Source organism: Monodelphis domestica, chromosome 7 (genome assembly GCF_027887165.1).
Source record: "Monodelphis domestica isolate mMonDom1 chromosome 7, mMonDom1.pri, whole genome shotgun sequence".
Classification (NCBI taxonomy): domain Eukaryota; kingdom Metazoa; phylum Chordata; class Mammalia; order Didelphimorphia; family Didelphidae; genus Monodelphis; species Monodelphis domestica.
The window spans coordinates 94,955,437-94,973,062 of record NC_077233.1 but is presented as its reverse complement, the minus strand read 5'-3'; the positions used below and the strand labels follow the sequence as shown (position 1 = coordinate 94,973,062).

General features: G+C 44.2%; 1 protein-coding gene across 35 annotated transcripts in view; it reads left to right on the top strand.

Moving 5' to 3' along the window:
• Positions 1–17,626, top strand: part of OBSCN (obscurin, cytoskeletal calmodulin and titin-interacting RhoGEF) — a 328,849-nt gene that overhangs the window by 224,090 nt on the left and 87,133 nt on the right. For all 35 annotated transcript variants that reach the window (XR_008913488.1, XM_056805136.1, XM_056805153.1 and 32 more), the window contains 9 exons: positions 819–886; positions 8,295–8,417; positions 10,468–10,607; positions 11,523–11,723; positions 12,264–12,346; positions 13,673–13,846; positions 14,606–14,765; positions 15,035–15,151; positions 16,217–16,381. Coding sequence is in view for 34 of the 35 variants with exons in the window: in XM_056805136.1 (XP_056661114.1) it covers positions 819–886; positions 8,295–8,417; positions 10,468–10,607; positions 11,523–11,723; positions 12,264–12,346; positions 13,673–13,846; positions 14,606–14,765; positions 15,035–15,151; positions 16,217–16,381 (1,231 nt within the window). In the remaining variant the exon portion in view is untranslated. The remainder of the gene's footprint in view (positions 1–818; positions 887–8,294; positions 8,418–10,467; positions 10,608–11,522; positions 11,724–12,263; positions 12,347–13,672; positions 13,847–14,605; positions 14,766–15,034; positions 15,152–16,216; positions 16,382–17,626) is intronic.

The window sequence follows — 17,626 nt, the reverse complement described above, 5'->3', positions numbered from 1 at the left end:
GTCTGGCACATAGTAGGTGCTTAATAAGTGCTTATTTCCTTCCTTCCTGTAAAAGAAAGAACTCGGACTAGGTGACTCCTAAGACTGCTTTACCATATAGCATATGGCATATTATTTCAATATTATATATTATACATTATAAATATATTATTTATATAGCTATACACATCTACGTTGTCCTTGTTCTCACGTGTGTGGCTACATAGGCTGTATTATGCATGTGTATTACGTACTTCATGAATGTTATAGCTCATAGGTAGAGCCTGGGCATTCGTCACTATCTGGCTGTGTGTCCTTAGGCACATCACCCCCCTTCTCTAGCCCTTAATTTCCCCATTGATAAAATGAGGGGGTTGGACTTAATAGTCTCTCAGGCCCTTTCCAGCCCTGACATTCTCTATCATGAGGTCTCTTCTAAGCATGACGTTCTTCTCAAGTCTCTTCCACCTCTGACACTCTATACCATGAGATCTCTAACAGCCCTTCCTTCCGCGTCATTCTAGGCTCTGAAGGTTCGTTCCTCTCCTGGCTAACAACACTCCTTCTGCCTCAGACATTCTCTATTCTTTGGACTCTCCCAACCGTGGCTTTCCGTGTTCTAGGATTCCTTCCAGCACTGACATTCTGTGTTCTAGCTTGTCAGAACCTTTCTGGCTCTACTATTGCATGGTCCGAGGTCCTTCCTGGCGCTGACATTGGGAAGGGAGAGGAGGGTTACAAAGTGCACAAATGAGCCCTTACCCAGTATGGTTGGCCCATGATGAAGTTTTCAGTTTTCTATTCCCTGGTTTTTGCTCACTTCCTCTTTATTCTTACAGAGCTGGAGCCGGCTCAGCCCAGACATCAGAAACCACGGGCTTTAACGAGGTTGACCAGGATAAGAAAGGTAGGAGGAGCAGTTGAAATCTTTTTTATTTATTTTTAAAAATATTTTTCCATGATTATATCATTCATGTTTTCTCCCTCTCCTCTTCCCTCCACCCTTCTGGAGTGGACAAGCAACGCAATACATGTGTTATCACTTGATACCTATTTCCATCCATTGAAATCTTTTATCTGGGATCCCACATAGTTTTCCATTGCTAAGACCAACAGGGTTTGGTCAGTTCATCACCAAGTAATCGCAGGGGTTCTTAGGTGATTCAGCAGAGAGAATGCCAGGACTAGAATGAGGAGGACTTGGGTTCAAATTGGACCCCAGATACGTCCTAGCTGCATGACCCTGGGCAAGTCATTTAATCCTAATTACCTGGTCCTTAATGCTCTTCTACCTTGGAACTAATACTTAATATTGACTCTAAGACAAATGGTAAGGGTTTGAAAAACAAGTAATAGCAATAATTATTAATAACAGCTAACATTTATATGGTGTTTCAAGGTGTACTTCATGTATATTATGTCATTTGTTGAGCACCTGTTATAATTATATAGCACGAACAATTCAACTTTACTTACTAAGTATCCACTCTTTGCAGGGAACTGTGCAGAGATCTCTGACTATAAAGAGGGAAAATAGGGGGCAATTGGGTGGCTCAGTGGACAGAGAGCCAGGCCTAGAGATGGAGGTCCTGGGTTCAAATATGGTCTCAGATATTTCCTAACTGTGTGATCCTGGGCAAGTCACTTAACCATAATTTCCTAGCCCTTACTGCTCTTCTGCCTTGTAACCAAAACATTTTTAAGATGGAAAGTAAGGGTTTAAAAAATAGAGGGAAAATAGCATGATCCTTGGGAGTTGAAATTTCATTGCGTGGGGGAGGGAAGAAGGATGTGATATATGAAAGTAAATATGCTACAAAGTAGAATGTGACTGGAGAAGAGTGATCTAGACAGAATAGCCTAGGAAATCAGAGCTGGGAGAAGGCATCAGGGAAAGCTTAACAGAGGAGGTGGTGCCTGAAGCTGAGCCTTGAAGGAAGAGAAAGACTTTGATAGATAGAGATGAGGCCCATGGTGGTCACTTAAATAAATGCTTGTTGAATTAAATTGAGTGAGTTTCTGACATTTGGTGAAAGCCGTCTTTATCCACACATCATCAAATCCAATAATATTCACCAAACATTCATTAAGTGCTTATAATCTGCTAGACTCTTCAGGGAGATGCAAGTCTTTGAGAAGACATTTGGATAAAGATCAAAGAAGGGAGAAACAGCTGATATTATTATCAGGGTAGACTACTTTGGACAGAAACAGAGTCAATCATAAGACTGACACAGAGGAACAATACAGTAGGAAAGGGGAATTTGAGTTATCTGAACATATTCTTTCTGGAGCTCTCACAATAAAAGAGGTTCAGCTAATGATCTCTTGATTTATTTTAAAAGCAATCTCATTTTTCCAAGAAGAGATGCAACCAAGAAGGAGACAATTCCATTCTGGATCTTCTCAACAAGGAGGAAATTAGTTGCAAGAGTTGTAATGATGGGAACCTTGGGAAAGAAATGACTGTTCTATCTCAGAGTTTGTGATAGAGAAGGAAAGGACACGGGCCCCCAAATTTAGGGGGAATAAATTTTAGAGACTTCATAAAAAGACTAGATAGACTCTCGAGGACTAGAATTCTACAATTAGCCCAAAAGGAATGGGGAAACCCTGAAGAATCAAATTCTAAAAAACACAAAGAAAAACCATTCCACTGAAGAGAAAAGGGGAAATTTGTCTAAAGACAGTGAGTGACATGGATGCACAGGGAGCTTATATGACCACTTAGGAGACTGAATTTGAGCCAGAGCCCTATGACAACATCTCTGACTATCCCTTCTTTCCTTGAAGATCTCAAGTGATGCAGGCCTCCAAAGGCAGCCCATTCTACTCTTGGGCAGCTTTTATTTTCAATTTTTTTTCCTTACATTAAGCTGAAATCTAACTCTCTATAACTTCCATCTCTTGCTTCTATTTCAAACCTCTGGGAACAAACAGAACAACTCTATTCCCAATATCAGATGTTGACCAGGGGACTGACGTTGCTGTCAGTAACCCCCAAACTTGTGACCTAACTGAATCTCTTCATTTTGACAGTGCATTAGGATATAGTGCTTTGAAACGTTTAGCTGACATCTCTTTAAAAAAAAAACACACACACACAACCAATAACTAAAGAAAAATATATGCAATTCCATATGAAAAAGTTTTACATAGTTACCTGGTTTGGATTCCTTAAATACAAATAGTTTAACAGTATCAGTGACTTTTTCCCCCATCAGAGTTGGGCATTGGGCAGGGTATTACCTATCACCCCAGTTCCAGTTACTGGTTACATAATAGTAAAGTTTTCCTTTGTTCTGTGAATATACATATTCACAGTCTTGTCTTTTTTTGTCTTGTCTTGTCTCTTTTTGCCACTTAGGGGTTCCAGGGTGTTTTTTGTTGTTGTTGTTGTTGTTTAAGTTGAATATTTGACAGTCTAGGCTTCTAGGTACAAGGAGTTCTCCTGTCATGATCACTATAACCATCTCTCCTCTGCCCCCCAGTCCTCTGAACCCCACCATTGTGCCTCTGCTTTACAATGGAGGGATCCTCCTAGAAGTAAATGGTTCTCAGTCCTTGCAACTGATTCCATAAGTGATAAGCAAACCAACTGAGATAAGATCAATTGGGTATATAGCCGGTCACCACTGGGGCCACAAGGCAGGTACTAAATAGTTTTTTGGGGGGTTATACATTGTGTGTGTGTGTGTGTGTGTGTGTGTGTGTGTGTGGTAAGGATGGCAAAGGGATCTTTGTTGGAATCCCACTTTTTGACTGACAGCCAGAGGTGACAGTTTGGACAGCAAAGGATTGTGGGAGGAGAACCATTGGCAGAGGAAGATTCCGATAGGCCCCAGGGCTTCTAACTCAGTCCTGGAAGGGAACAGGTTCAGTTTTTGAGTGGCAAAAAGGATCCCCTGAAGCTGTAAGAAGAAGATCTTGATCCCAAAGCTATTTCCTACAAAGACATCTTCCTACTGTTTTTCCTTCACCTGCCATCGAGATTTGTCGATGCTGAGGAAGTCTTCAGCTTGGACTCTCAGACGCTGAGCCAGCCTACTGACTCCTTTAGGGCCATCCTCACCTTCCCTACACTATTTAAGACTTAACTGTTAGGATAATCACTGACAGAAAGTTTATAACAGAGCAGTCAGTTTGTGAAAAGGGCTGAGGCCGGCGTGGCCACAGGCATCAGCCTCTTGAATACTACTGTGGATATTACCTGGCAGGGCAACCTCTTTCCCCCCTTTTCCCTCTTTACCCTTTACCCTTTCCTTTCAAATAAATGTGGAGTGAAGTCAGATCTGGGTTTGGCCTACCTTCACATCAAGTGGGGTGTTGGGCCATTGGGGGTCAGGATTCAGGACTGAATCCCAGCCAGGGGGTGGCAAGACCAGACTAGGCATGCCTCAGTCTCCACGGAGGAAGGCCGGGAACCAACCTTCCTGGGGAAACAGCTGAAAGGGGAGGCAGACACCTTTCCCCTCAGCTTCTGTTCCCCCTGGGCTGAGGGCATACAGCCTGTTAAAGCATCCCTGAAGAAAGGAGAAGAGACAGCCTCCTTCCTTCCTCCAGGGAGATAGCCTCCATCTCCTGCTTTCCTTCACTGAAGGAGGCAGAGATCTCCATTTCCCTCCACCTCCATATTTTCCCTCACCACCCTTTCACTGGGGATTGCATCTTTCCAGCGAGACAAACCCTCTAAGCCTGTCCATTGTTAAAAAGAAAGGCAACCTCCCTTCTTTATACAGCAGGGGCAGAACCTTTAAGTGGTTGATAGTTAGGGCTGACTGGGGGAGGGGCGGCCATCTTGAAACAACAAAAGCTTAGCCAGCTGGCCACTCCAGCTCACGCGGGGGTGGAGTTTCTTAAAGGGCCAGACTTAAAGCACATCGATGCAGCTTTTTTCCTGTGAAGAGGTTTCTGTGGATTGAGGGCAACAAAACACGTACCAGGAAGTTCTAGTTGCCGGCTCATCCTTGTTAACGGTGGCCCGGTTATTCCCGTGGTTATAGGATAGCACACGGAATGTTTTCACTGACTGCCTCTGGCCAGTGATACAATGAATGCAGCTCTGGGAATGGGTCAGACAAGAAGCTGGGATCCATGGTCATTCCCAGCTGCCCCATGCCCCCACGCTTATTTTCCTGTGGCAAATGTTTAACCACTTGAGGAAAGGACTAAATCTGATTGGGGCAAGCAGAGTACCAGCGATGACCCACGACTAGGGGTGGCCATAAAACAAATTGATAAGCTGACAGAACTATGTCAGGGACTGGTTACTAAGATGGACGCCAACAAAGGCAAGGAAGCAGACAAGGCCTGGGACAAGGACGAGGGCGGTGCACAGACAAAACAACTGCAGGCGAGGGAACTAACACAGAAGCCATTATCAGAGGGCTGCTGAAGGCTGGGCTAAGCTCAACCCAGATTCAAGGGTGGCTCACCTAAGATCCCCAAGCCCTTTACAGCAGCACACTTGGAGGGAGTGAGGCATCAAATGTCAAAATTCTTCCTTGAGGTGTACACATGTTTAAAGGAGCTAACACAGGCAATTAGGCTCTATGAACCGAATTTTTCAGATATGGAGATTCTTTCAGGGGAGCTATTTACTCCCACAGAGCAAGCCCAAGTCATTAGCAAGACCAGGCAAGACCCAAAACTTACTGACTGGCTGGAAGTTCAGTCTGACATTGGACTTTCTACTCCACACAGCCTCTCTTACCTAAGAAAAGCTAGGGAAGACCTCCTAGAAGCAATAAAGATCATTCTGTCCCAGGTCCAATTCCCGGGGCAAATTTGAAAGGATTGGCCGAGAAACAGGCCATCACCCCTCAATTTATCTGAACCACCTTGTAGAGGCCGGCAAAAGCCATCTCGAGGTTCCCCGGACATAGTGACCACTGCACTACCCCAATCAGAAATTTCTTTGGACGATTCTGCCCTAGATATGAATCCATGACCCTGGAAGAATTGAGGGAGTCTGCAACTTATTTGCATGACACCAGTAGGGAACAACAGAGGGAAGAGGATGAGCAAATTAAGGAATTGAAGCAGAAACTTAAAGATGCAGATAAAACAATAAGGCAAAAGGAAATTGAAGAAGTCAAAAACCTTTAAACAGTCTCGACCTCAAATCCAACAGAGCAGGCAGGCAACTCCCAAACGTCGCTTCCTTTGCAGCAGCCTTGGGCACAGAAGGCACAGTATGACCAGGGGAATGGGAGAAGACCAGTTTATTATAACTCCAACAAATACAAGGGAAACAGAAACAACTATGGGGGGGGGGGGGGACAATAACAACTGTAAACCCCAGTGCTGTGATCATTGTGAATTAAGAACTCGAGCACCTGATCTCAAACAATGATTAGCCAGATAACGAGACTGAAATGGAGTGAGCAAGAGTGAAATAGTTAATATTATATGTATATATATGCATATATATATAATCACTCAAATCCATTTCCATATTATTCATTTTTGTGAAAAAGTAGAAATTTAAAACCAAAACCCCAAATCACATACTCATATAAACAAACAAGTGATAAATCATGTTTTCATCTGGATTTCTACTCCCAAGTTCTTCCTCTGGATGTGGACAGTGTTCTTTCTCATAAGTCCCTCAGAATTGTCCTGGATCATTGCATTGCTATTAGTAGCAAAGTCTATCACATTTGATCATCCCACAATGTTTCAGGAACTGTGTACAGTGTTCCCTTGGTTCTGCTTATTTCATTGTGTATCAATTCGTGGAAGTCTTTCTAGTTCTTAAAGAAATGCATCAGTTCATCATTCCTTATAGCACACTAGTATTCCATCACCATCATATACCACAATTTGTTCAGCCATTCTCCAATCAAGGGACATCCTCTCATTTTCCAATTATTTTTGGTACCACAAAAAGTGCAGCTGTAAATATTTTTGTACAAACAGGTTCTTTACCCATTTTATTTTTATCTCTTTGGGATATAAATCCAGTAGTGGTATTGCTGGATCAAAGGGTATGCATCCTTTTAAATCCCTTTGGGCATGATTCCAAATTGCCCTCCAGAATAGTCAGATGAGTTCACAACTCCACCAGCAATGCATTACTGTCCCAACTTTGCCACACTTCCTCCAACATTTATCATTTTCCATTACTGTTGTATTGGCCACTCTGCTAGATATAAGGTGGTACCTCAGAGTTGTTTTGATCTGCATTTCTCTAATCAAGAGGGATTTAGAACATTTTTTCATAGGATAATTGATAGTTTTCATTTCTTCATCTGAAAACTGGCAGGCTCTAAATAGTGACCACATTGAAATGAATGTGAATTTTATCAAATGTCCAGTAGCCATGGTACTTCCCAGTTCAGCCCCATTACTCAGCTCTTGATTCTAAGAGGTGAGGAAAGAGGGGAGGAAGGTTTTTGAAAGGTATTTTTTTATTGTTTTTTTTAAATAGGAAAACATAGGGCACATTTTTATTTATGATGTACCAGAAAAGCAAATCTGTTGTTGCAAAATTGAAAACTGGAAAAGGCTGAGGTGATTTTTTGGAATATATTTGTCTTCTATGTTTTCACTCTGCAATGTACAATATAATTTGCAATCATAAATTATATATTTAATCTATGTAAATAAGAAATGGGTTTAAATGAAAGGGAAGCTTTTCTATTTTGTAAAAGGAACAAATTTTCTTTTATAAATGCCATGAAGAATATCTTGCTCTTTGAAATTTATTATAATTTTTTATATTCTCATTACAAGGTTAAAAAAAAAAGAACAAGTCCAATACCTTTTCCATGTGACAGCCTTTCAAACACTTGGGCTTCAGAGAGAATAGGAGGAATCAAAGACCACTTAGCAGCAGTGCCCTTGAGAAAGAAAGCCAAAAAAAGTTGATATAGGATGAAAAAAAGGATGGAATCAATTGGAGAATGTTGGAAGTGGAGTCTAGGATGCAAAACTAAAGACAAAGTTAACTTATCTTGGGAGAGATGGTCAAGCAATGGGTAGAAGCTGCAGAGAGACCAATCGAAGGTCAGGAAAACATTTCCTAACTATTAGAGCTCTACAAAAGTGGGATGGGCTGCCTTGGAAGGGAAGAGATATTCCCTCCTTCAAACAGAGACTGGGTGATCAGTTATTGGCTATGTTATCATGGGGATAACATAAAAGAGGACTATTCCTTCAGGGTATAGACTAGACTATGGACTAGAGAGCTGTTGAGATCCCTTCCAATACTTAAAAATAAATTCTGTGATTCTATGACTGGTAAGTAGCCTTAAAGCTTGAGAAACATTATTCTGCCTGCCCTGATGATCTCCACATTTTTCTTCCTTCAGAAGAGCCGTCAGAAGTTCATGAGGGCCGAGGCCACATTTCCCTTGCTGATGTTGGAACTGAAGAATTCCTCCAGAAGTTGACATCCCAGATCACTGAGATGGTGTCTGCCAAGATCACTCAAGGTGAGCAGACACCTTGTCCCTGAGTCTCTGTTAGAGGCCCGAGCACCTCCTTTCTTAGGAAACAAGGATAGACCTACTACCTTTTGTTTACTGAATGAGACTCCTGGGTGATGGGATTGGAAGGAATAGTAAAAGGGCAGAAAGAGAAATCTATTTCCTTCCTACTTGTCTGTCCCCCTATCCTCCAGGATTGGGCAGAGTTGCTACCTGCCTCACATGGAACCGGACCTCTAAGGTGAATTCAGATCATACCATATATAACTTATAGTCTGGAGAACTGTATAAGGCTGAAACATAAAGTAGAAGTTGAGGCTTTTCTGTGACACACTGCTATTAATCCCATATCTTCCTCATGTCAAATTCAGCATTCTATCCACTCTGTCGTCCCTCTCAGATTTGTTAATACTTCATGTATATTGATGCATTAATTGGCCTGTTATCTTCTGTCTCATCATTTGATCTACTCACTACTAATTCCAGTCATACTTTCCTGATTTTGTTTTTTAAGTCACTTCTTGCATAATTTATTGTCTCGATATCAATACTTAATATATATAGACCTAATAACATAACACCTAAATTACCCAAAGGAAAAGTGAATTGAATCAGAGGGAAATATATATAGTAAAACTATAATAGTGGGGAATCTTAATGAACTATTTTCAGAACTAGAGAACGCTAACAAAAGATCACATAAGAACAAAATTAAGTCTGAATAGAACTCTAAAATTTAGAAATGATAAATTTCTGGGGATTAATGGATTAGAATATAAAATAATTTTCATTCCTCTCAACTATATATGACTGCTTTTTTTTTTAATTGACCATATATCAGGTTATAGTGGAACAAAGACATCACCAAGAATGTATAAAATCATGTCAGTCATTACCAGTAGCATGATGTAACTTGCTTACCTCTCCCACCCTAGGGAACTCTCCCTCACCCTTTAGATTGCATATAATTTTTATTTTTATGAAACCCTGATGTTCCAAGCTTTATATCCAAATAGTATCAATGGGAGAATGATGTTAGATACAAGGGCTTTTCTGGCAGGAAACAACTTAAAAACACAACTTCCCAAATGAGATAACACCTATAACAATAACTACCATTTCTGTAGCATTTTCAAGTTTAAAAAGCTTTTCTATCACAACTACCTTATGAAGGTTAGATAAGACAAGTCTGATTATCCCTATTCTACAGACAAACAGTTTTATAGACTAATAGCCAGAGATGTTAAGGTACCCAAGGCAATGTCACCTATCTAGCAAATGTCAGAGCTGGGGATTGAATCCAGGTCTCTTGATTACATTACATACATTACACATATTACATACATTATATATACATATATACATACATACATACATTATATATATATGTAATAAATGAATCAATCTTTAGGACTTGTGTGTGTATATGTGTGTGTGTGTGTATGTATGTATCCCCAGCACCCACCCTAGTTCTTGGCAGATGTTTTTTTAAATGACTTATTACATCACATTTCAGCCTTGACCTCCCCCAACCCCACCCCAAAATACTACTTCCAATGCAATAGTCCTGGGTCTTTGCCTGAAGAATAGGAGGACAAGAGAAGGAAGGAAGGAAACAAGGAAAGAAGCAAATATTTATTAAATGTTCATTATGTGCCAGGAATTGTACTAAGTCCTAGGGATACAAATAGAAGAAAAAATGCAGTCTCTTCCCTCAAAGAACTTGCATTCTAATGGGGGAAGACAACACACAAAAGGGAGATAAAAGCAGAAGTAAAGGGGGAAAGAAATGAAGGTGCCCAGCTAGGAGGCATGGCATTGAAGTCCAAAAGCCAGGAATAGGGCTGGGAAGAGAACAAAGACCAGTGTGAGCCTCTCCAAAATAAATAGAAGTTCCAGGAGGAACTGGCCAGTGGGAGAAGGTTGGGGATGAGCATTCCAAAGGGATATTCCAGATGGAAAGGCTACAGGGAAATGACATTGAACAATTTTAGTGCCATTTTCCCCCATCTCAATACCTTATAGTGACCTTTTCCTTCTCTGTTCCTTATTTCAGCCACTCTCCGGGTCCCTGGAGGGGAGAGTGATGATGAATCCAAGACCCCTTCCCCATCTCCCCGGCATGGCCGGTCCCGGCCTTCCTCAAGTGTCCAAGAATCCTCCTCTGAGTCTGAAGATGGAGATGCCAGAGGGGAGGTACATCATCTTTGGTGGGACCAGGTGGTTTGCTCTAGGCCCATTGGTCTCAAAACTGTTTTTGCCTTTTTTATGAGACTACTTCTGGCTGATGCCATCCAATTAAAACTCACCTGAGCTCCTCTGGACACTGGCACTGGCCTGAGATAGCATCAAGAAGTAGTCTGGGTCTTATTAAACTATTTATATGGGAATTAGGATCATCAAATGTAGTCCTAGAAGGGAACTTAGAAATCCATCTAATCCAAATGTCTCATTTTACAGAGGAGAAACTAATGCCCAGAATGGGGATTGGACATGAGCTGAGATTAAAATGCAAAATTTCTGGCTCCTAGGTGCATCATTTCCCCTGTTATGGCTAATAAAGTTAGTAGAACATCAGCAGTAAGAAGGACCTTAGAATATAGAGCAGAAGATGTCAGAGAATATGCAATACTAGTATCAGAAGTCACCTTACAGATCATCTGGTCCAACCCATATCATGATGATGGTGAGATTGATAATGGTGTTCATGATAATCATGATCATCATGATGATGGTGGTAGTGGTGAGGATGATGGTGGTGGTGGTGATGGTGAGGATGATGGCGATGGTAATGATCATGGTCATGATGATAGTGGTGGTGATGTTGATGATGGTGGTAATGATGATAATGATGGTGAAGCTCATGTGAATTTGTCTTCTCATTCTGGTCTCACACCAATGTTGTAAGGTTGGTCCTTTGAGGATTGTTATACCCATTTTATAGATCTGAAAACTGAGACCTAGGGAAATTGAATGATTTTCTCAGGGTCACACAGTGAGTTGGTGGCAGAACTAGGACTCCAACCCAAGCCTTCTGACCTTAAGTTTAAGGGTGGGTTCCAGGGTCCCACATCCTGCTCATCTCTTCCCCTGATTTTTCACCTTTCACAGATCTTTGACATCTATATGGTCACAGCCAACTACCTGCCTTTAGGAGCAGATCCAGAGGCCATCACATTAAGGGAAGGCCAGTATGTGGAGGTCCTAGACTCAGCTCATCCACTCAAATGGCTTGTTCGAACTAAACCCACCAAGTCCAGTCCCTCCCGCCAAGGCTGGGTGTCACCTGCTTACCTGGACAAGAGGCTAAAGGTAAAACTCTCCTGATAGGCCAGTAGGGGATATGGCATGGAGTGGGGCAGTAAAACCTTCCAAGTTCAGGCATAATAACATAATTAGTCCTTGTGGATCCCATAAACTGATAGGGGGCTACGATGCATACATCTATAGCTCTAATATGTGATAAGTACATTTGTACAGAGCAAACAAAATGCATTATGTCCCCACTCCATGGAAGACCTCTCTCCAACTTCCTGTCTGAGGCACCTCTGTCCTAAGCCCTCAGCAAAATTCTGCTTTTGAGGAAATTTATTCTCTGCATCATCTATCCATCTCCTTTTCACTATAGAGTTTCTCCTCTCCTGGGGCCCTGCTTCCTTGCCCCCCAACTACAGTGCCCTACTTTGGTCTGTCCTCCTAGGTAGGTCCCTGGCCCTTCCAAAACTCAAGGAAGGTCCAGGATCTTGGACAGAAAACTTATGTTCCTGATTTTTGTAATCCTGGAAAAATGCTCTAAATTAATCAATTAAATTTAAAAAAGAAAAAAAAAGAAAACTTATGTTACCTCATCAGCTTTCACCAGAGTGGGCAGCCACTGAAGTGCCCGAGTTCCCTGGAGAACCAGTTTCAGAGGATGAATATAAGAAGAGACTAAAGTGAGTGGGGACCCAGGCTTTGGTTGGTTGGGGTATCAGGAAACTGACTGAGCCTTCTCACTAAGTCATTCATTCACTCAGTTCACTCATTTATTCACTCACTCGCTTCTTGCCTTTTCAATCATTCATTCATGTCCCAAATTCATTCCTTTACTTACTCACCCATTCACTCATCTACTTTTTATCCTCACTTATTCACTTACTCATCCATTTACTCATGAATCAATGAATGAACAAATGAATGAATGAATGATCAAACACTGAAACATTTAATGGGTCACTGTGCCAAGCCTAAATATATAAGCAAGATGGTCCCTGCCCTCAAGGAGTTTCCATTCTAAGGAAGAAGATAACCTATAAAAAGGGAACTAGAAGGGGGCAGCTGAGTAGCCCAGTGGATTGAGAGCCAGCCCTAGAGATGGGAGGTCCTGGGTTCAAATTTGACCTCAGACACTTCCCAGTTGTGTGACCCTGGGCAAGTCACTTAATCCCCATTGCCTAGCCCTTACCACTCTTCTGCCTTGGAGCCAATACACAGTATTGACTCCAAGACAGAAGGTAAGGGTTTATAAAAATAAATAAATAAATACAAAATTTAAAAAAAAGGGAGCTAGAAATTAAGAGTCAGGGGTCCAGAGGTGGGATGAGCATGGTTTGTAGATGGCCAGAAGTGATGGGAAGGTCTGGTTCCAGTCAAGACAAGACAAAAGCTCATCTATCATTCATTCTGACAAGTGCTTGATGACTAAATAAACTCAGTAACTCATTCATCTTGAATCATTCATTCATTCATTCATTCATTCCCCTAACCCCACAATCATGGATTCAGCAGGCACTTGCTAGGTTGTGTGAAGTTGTGAAACATGTGGTCCTTGCTTTTGGGGTGTAGTTGAGTAGTTGTGGTTGGCTCAAAAAGAATTTATATACATTAAACCAGAAATAGAGAGAGGGAGAGAGAGTCAGAAGAAGGGAGAGAATTTGGAACTCAAAATGTTAAAAAATTGCTTTTACATGTAACTAGGAGAAAAATAAAATAGAAAAAGTATTTTAAAAAAAGAAATAGTTACTGAGCAATATGGAAGCCAGGGCTTCTTCCTAAAACCCAGGCATGTTTATGACTGCCGGAAAAACTGAGTATCCGTCTTCTCGCTTCCCACCCCACCTTCACTCGGGCATCATGTGCCAAGGCTTGTACTTTGGGCTAGAGAGCTAGGAGCCAGGAGGAGAAAGGGGCTCTACATTGGAGCTCAGAGGGCAGGGAAGGAACGGGGATCTCTGCCTTTTCCTCACTCGTTTCTCCCTGACTCTCGGATCTGCCCATCACAGTGTTGTCATCCAGGATCTGCTGAGCTCCGAGAAGGACTTTGTCAGTGCCCTGAGCTTCGTGCAAACCCACCATCTGCAGCATCTGGAGTCCTGCCCCAGCGTACCTGCCTCCGTGTCCAGCCAGAAACCCATTATCTTCCGGAACATAAGCGATATTGGCCTCTTCCATGCTGAGTAAGTAGCCTTGGCTCCAGGCTGTGTCCATGCTGCTCTCGTTCCTCCCGTTGGGGCCTCCACCTCCCCCAAACACTCTTGAGAGAAGATTCCTCCCAGCCCTGACTGTCTCTGTCCTTGACATCTCCCAGTGACTTGTTCTGGCCTTCCTCTGAGAGTCTATTGTAAGGTCTCTCCCAGATGGAACACTGTTCTTATGTGGTCCGTCTATGTTTTCAAAGGCAGCTAGGCAGTGCAAGAGATAGTGTGGGACTTGGAATTAGAAAGACCTAATTCACTTAGCCCATCTGAGCCTCAGTTTCTTCATCTGTAAAATGGGGACAATAAAAGCATTCCCATGATGGAGTTGTTGAAGACCAAACAGGAGCATATAGATGAGGTTTTTTTCTAGATTTAAAAGTGAGTCTGTGAAATAGGTTTAGAAGAGGAAAAATGTCCCCGTACTCTCTCCCTATTTCCCTGACATCCCCCCACAAAGACTTACAGGAGTCACAAGAACCTCAGAGTGTCCCCCAAAGCTGTCTTGGAGCCCTGGATGACTTGCGGAGGCCTTGGGTGAACTGTCTCAGTGACCCCTGGAGGAGAGGAAAGGAGCCCTGCCTTGGCAGGACCAGAGCCAGGACCCAAACCCAGCCGGGTCCAAGCCTTTGGGTTTGATGAGCCCTCCCCAGGGCATGTGCCCCCGCAGGTCGTGTCCAGTGTGGTTCTGAGGGAATGGTGGGCATTGAGGAGGCGCTGAGCCCTCCCCTGCCCCCCCAGGCGCTTTCTCCAAGAGTTACAGAAGTGCGACACAGACGACGATGTGGCCATGTGCTTCATCAAGAACGAGGGAGACTTTGAAAAGTACATCCAGTACCTGGTGGGTCGCGTGCAGGCCGAGTCTGTGGTGGTCAGCAAGGCCGTCCAGGAGTTCTACAAGGTCAGCTGGGCCTCGGGCCTCTCGGGGCCTCCGGGACTATTCGTGCTCTTTTCCCAGGAGAGCCAGAGAAATGGCGGAAGGGATCAATGGGGTGGTCCAGCAGATGGAACATGAGTGGAGAGAGCCGTCTCTGAGGCATAGGGATGCTAGCTAGACACTGTCCCTTTTTTTATTTTTCAACAGCAAACGTTGCTCAATAACAGACCCGATCAGGCGAGAGCATTTCGCTCTTCTCCCTGGTAAACCCAATGTCTTCTCGTTCTGGGCAGAAATACTCCGAGGAGAAGCTTTCAGGAGCCGATCCCTCCCAGCCTCCCTTGCCTCCCTTGCAGCACTACCTGGAGAAACCCATCCACCGGATCCAGCAGTACCAGACTGTTATCAAGGTGAGTGGGCCAGATTCTCCAGTCTGTGGCCCGGGGGTCCTAGTGGGGGTGACCCTTCCCTGATACAGGAGTGGAGAGTGCTGGGCCTGAAAGTAGGAGACCTTCCCCTCTCTGGGGATCATTTTCCTCCTCTATAAAATGGGGATGAAAGGGCAGCTGGAGGGATGGCTTAGTGGGATTGAGACCCAGGCCTGGAGGCAGGAGGCCCTGGGTTTAAATGCGGCCTCAGACACTAGCTGTGTGACCCTGGGTAAGTCACTTAACCCCATTGCCTAGCCCTTACCACTCTCCTGTCTTGGAACCTCTAATTAGTGTCGATTCTGAGTCAGATGGTAAGAGTTTGGAAAAATAAAATAAAATGGGGCCAATCACCACCTACCTCCTAGGATGGCTGTGAGAAGGAAACTATCTTATGATTCCGGGCACGACAGAAAGGGGAGTTTTTCTTGTGGCATTCTGGTCTGTGATTCACTGTGGGGGCTTGGGGTGACTGCTTCCCTGTGGAACAGAGGAGGCATGGCTTTTCTGAATAGAGAAGAAGGAGATGCTGCAACCAGGATGAATTCCAGCTCTGACCCTTCCCCGGCACTTTTTCTCTCTAAGCTTCAACCTCCCCGGGAGTAGCTGTCTTCCAGGGTAGTGCCTTCGGGACATGCAGGAGACACCCCAGCCCAGAGGATGGAGGGCTGGCCAGAGCCCCGGGTCAATCACCCAGGCCTTTTTGGGCCATAGAACTGGGGCTCACTAATGGAATCTGCCCAAAAGGATCCCTACAGGCCACTCTCGGTCTGAGCTTTACCATGTAACCCTATTATGAGTGGCTGCATTTTTATTTTGTGGCTAAATAGCTCCCAACTCCATGGTGATTTGTGTGTCTGCTCCGGGGGGGGGGGGGGGGGGGGGGGCAGAAAAGATGGCCGCCTGGCTGGGTGGAGGGAGTCCCTCGTTCCCTGAACTTACCAGCCAGGCTCCGCCCTGAGACCAAGAGGAGACAGTTATTCAGGAGGATTTTTGACCCTGTCCTTGGCTGTAACTCGCTGATCTCAGTCGTTTTCCCTCTTCCAGGAGCTGATCCGGAACAAGGCGCGGAACGGTCAGAACTGTGCCCTGCTCGAGCAAGCCTATGCAGTTGTGTCGGCCCTCTCCCAGCGGGCCGAGAACAAGCTCCACGTGTCCCTCATGGAGAACTACCCTGGGACTCTGGAGGCCCTGGGGGAGCCCATTCGCCAGGTGCCCCGCTTCTCCCCCAGGACGGAGCTCACTGGCCTCCTCGCTCTCACTGGGGGGTGTTGCTGGTGAAAACCCAGAGGCGGCCCTGGCAGCAGTGCAGAGTGCTGAAACCAGGAGACCTTCTCCTCATCTGTAAAATGGGGATGAGGGCCGCTGCGTGGCTCAGTAGACTGAGACCCAGGCTGGGAGACGGGAGGTCCCGGGTTCAAACGTGGCCTCAGACGCCTACGAGTTGTGTGGCCCTGGGCATGCCCCTCCACCCCTTCCTGCCCTTCTGTCTTGGAACTTATATAGGAAATACTTAGGTATAAGGAGAAATAAGCAGGAGAGCTCAGCACGTTGGGAGTGAGGCAGAACTTACTGCGCGAACCCAGCCAGCTCTAAGACTCTGGGCAGCTGCTGAGACAAGGCCCGAGGCTTTGGGGGCCAGGATGCGGCTCCCCCTGGTCTGTTAGATAGAGAGGGGGTCCGTGTGCATCCATGTCAGTTTATCAGCATCCATCCAGTCCCTACCACACACCAGACCCAGGGCCCGGCCCAGGGGTGTAAAGATGGAAAACTATCTGGGCCTGCCCTCAAGGAGGTTGTGACCTAGCATGGGGCTGTGCCTCGGTATGCATGCATTGTATCATGTACAATATGTGATATTTATATCATATATGAACATATTCACAGGTACGTATGACAATCCCTGGATCTCAGTTTCCCTCTTTAAAAAAATGGAATTGGAATAGCTCGCCTCTAATCTCCCTTGGTACTATGCATGCATTCCTATGTGATGGTGCTGACATATGGCGCCTCAATATGGCCTCATCCTGTCTTTCCACCCTTATGGAAGACGAAGGCTTGTTTTGACTTCCTCTTTGTATCTCCAGTCCTAAGTGCAGGGCCCCGCACAGAGGAAGTGCCTAAGAAATGGTTCTTGAAGGATGGATACATGCACGTATTTGATGTAGCATCCACACCAGACTCCTTGCCATTCTCCATACATCCTCCATGCTTTCCTATTTGCCCAACTCTGTGCTTTTGCTCATGGGTATTCCCATTGGGTGTAACTAGAATTCCTTCTTCCCTCTCTGCCTCTACAGGTAAAATTCCCATCTAGCCTTGAAAAGACACTTTTTTTTTTCATTTTTTAAAAATACTTTTTTTAGGTTTGAAAAATTTTAATTAATTTAGAATATTTTTTGATGGTTAAATGATTCCTGTTTTTTCCTTCCCCTCCTCCCACCCCACTCCCATAGC